This window comes from Solenopsis invicta, chromosome 7 (assembly GCF_016802725.1).
Source record: "Solenopsis invicta isolate M01_SB chromosome 7, UNIL_Sinv_3.0, whole genome shotgun sequence".
In the NCBI taxonomy this organism is placed as follows: domain Eukaryota; kingdom Metazoa; phylum Arthropoda; class Insecta; order Hymenoptera; family Formicidae; genus Solenopsis; species Solenopsis invicta.
Genome location: NC_052670.1, coordinates 15,547,274 through 15,549,307, shown reverse-complemented (window position 1 = coordinate 15,549,307; position 2,034 = coordinate 15,547,274). Strand labels below are relative to the sequence as shown.

Below are 2,034 nucleotides of genomic sequence, written 5' to 3'. Positions count from 1 at the left end.
TAATTCGCATATATTCTATTTTACTAATTACGATTAAGCATTATTTTACAATTTTTAAAAACGCACGGGGCCGGTGTTAAACCCGATGGAGGGAATAACTCGTTCCGTAGTATGTGTAAAACACAAATTGCTTTATTACTAATTACTCGTACAAAACAAAAACTTTAAAAAAAGAAACCGCTTCTTCACGTGCTTCCACGCTCTCGCCATCTTGGGCATCTTCATGCATTTCGCGCGCTCGCCTCACCTACCTACTAGTGCGCGTTCCGCAACGCATAACATTATGGCTTCGTGACAGCCAGCGTTCCGAACATGTCGCCCGCCTTGAAAGACTCGGCTTTCAAAATTGAATACAATGCAACTTACACACTATGGTTAAACTAACTTATTCTATGTCTATTGGCAAAATACAAATTTTAGAAATTGCACGTGTTACTATCCCCTTCGCTGTTCTTATGCTTATAACTCTACATTTGTTATCCCTTTCGGGATGGCACTCGATTATTCGTCCTAACGGCCATTGCATAGAAGGAACATGATCTTCGCAAAGAATCACCATTGATCCGATCCTGACCGGAGACACTGTATCCTCGCGATTCCATTTCATTCTTTGTTGTAAATTTGACAAGTATTCCGTTGACCATCCAAACCAAAAAAATTGAACTAATTTGGTAAGATATTGAAATTGAGTGAGTTGATTAACAGATTGCTCTAAAAGAGAACATTGTGGGATAGCGTTAAGTGGAGCTCCGATCAGGAAATGACCGGGTGTTAATGCCCTGAGATCATCAGGGTTAGCTGATACAGGAGTTAATGGTCGAGAGTTGAGCACAGCTTCAGTTTGAGTAAGAATAGTGTACATTTCTTCAAAAGTGAGTAGGGCCTCACCCAGTATTTTTCTGAGGTGAGTTTTCACCGACTTGATGCCCGCCTTCCAAATACCTCCCATGTGTGGAGAATAAGATGGAATAAAATGCCATTGAATGGCGTTCTTGGAGCAATAACGTTCAATAATTTCCTTGTGAGATAATTTCTGAAATAAATCGTAAAGTACATGCAGTTCGTTTTTTGCACCTTTAAAGTTACTAGCATTGTCAGAATATATATTAGAACATAAACCTCGACGGGCAATAAAACGCTTCAACGCATTTAAAAAACGGCTGTGCTCAAATTCGACACTAATTCTATATATAACGCCTTGGTCGCCATACAAACAAACACGCATACATACGCCTTGCAACTTTTATTGCGACTAAGTTTCAGGTTGAACGGACCTCCGTAGTCTACACCTACGTTAATAAACGCACGAGTGCCGGAAACGCGAGGACCTGGTAAATCTCCCATTATGTGACGCGTCTGGCGAGGTCGAAAGCAAATTACACACTTGTGTAGCACCTATCTAATCGTGGATCTTGCTGATAATATCCAATATGATTCCTGCAAGGTGGCTAGTAAGGTTTGTGCACCTAAATGCAAATTCTTGATGTGAGCATCGTAAATAATTAAACGTGTGATATGATGAGAAGAAGGCAGCACCGTAGGATGTTGGCGTGTATATGGAATTGGGGCGTTTGTTAGCCTCCCTCCAACTCTAATGATTCCATCGGCATCCAAAAATGAATGTAACGTAAGCAGTCGACTATCCTGTCTGACATGACCTTCGCTCTTCAGATCGACGACTTCTTGAGAGAAACAACGGGTCTGTACTGCTTGAATGATAACCTTCGTTGCTTGCTCCAACTCCTCGACGCTTAGCGTCCGTATTGAAGTTGTTGCAGGATCTTGCTTAGGTTGTTTCCACCGCAGACAATAAGCGAGAAGCCGTGTGAGACGTGTCCATGATGAGAATCTTTCGAATATGTCATCAGTCTCAGCAACCATTGTGCAATTTACGATTTTTGTCCTGGATTCCGGAAGTTCGCCTGTTATGCCTGGAATCTCTTGGTTGATGTGCTCTTCCGGGTTGCAGAGTCAATCAGGCCTTTTCCACCAAAGCTGAAGATGTTTCAATTGACTAGGATTTACTCCTCGTGT

The 2,034-nt window shown here is 41.9% G+C and overlaps 1 protein-coding gene across 1 annotated transcript; it reads right to left on the bottom strand.

The window, feature by feature from the left end:
• Positions 1 to 385: 385 nt before the first annotated feature.
• Positions 386 to 1,344, bottom strand: LOC120358281. Its single transcript, XM_039452004.1, has 2 exons — positions 1,228 to 1,344; positions 386 to 1,033 (listed from the first exon to the last, which is right to left on the bottom strand). Exons 1-2 carry the CDS (start codon positions 1,342 to 1,344, stop codon positions 386 to 388), a joined length of 765 nt encoding a protein of 254 aa, XP_039307938.1.
• Between the last annotated feature and the right edge of the window lie 690 nt (positions 1,345 to 2,034).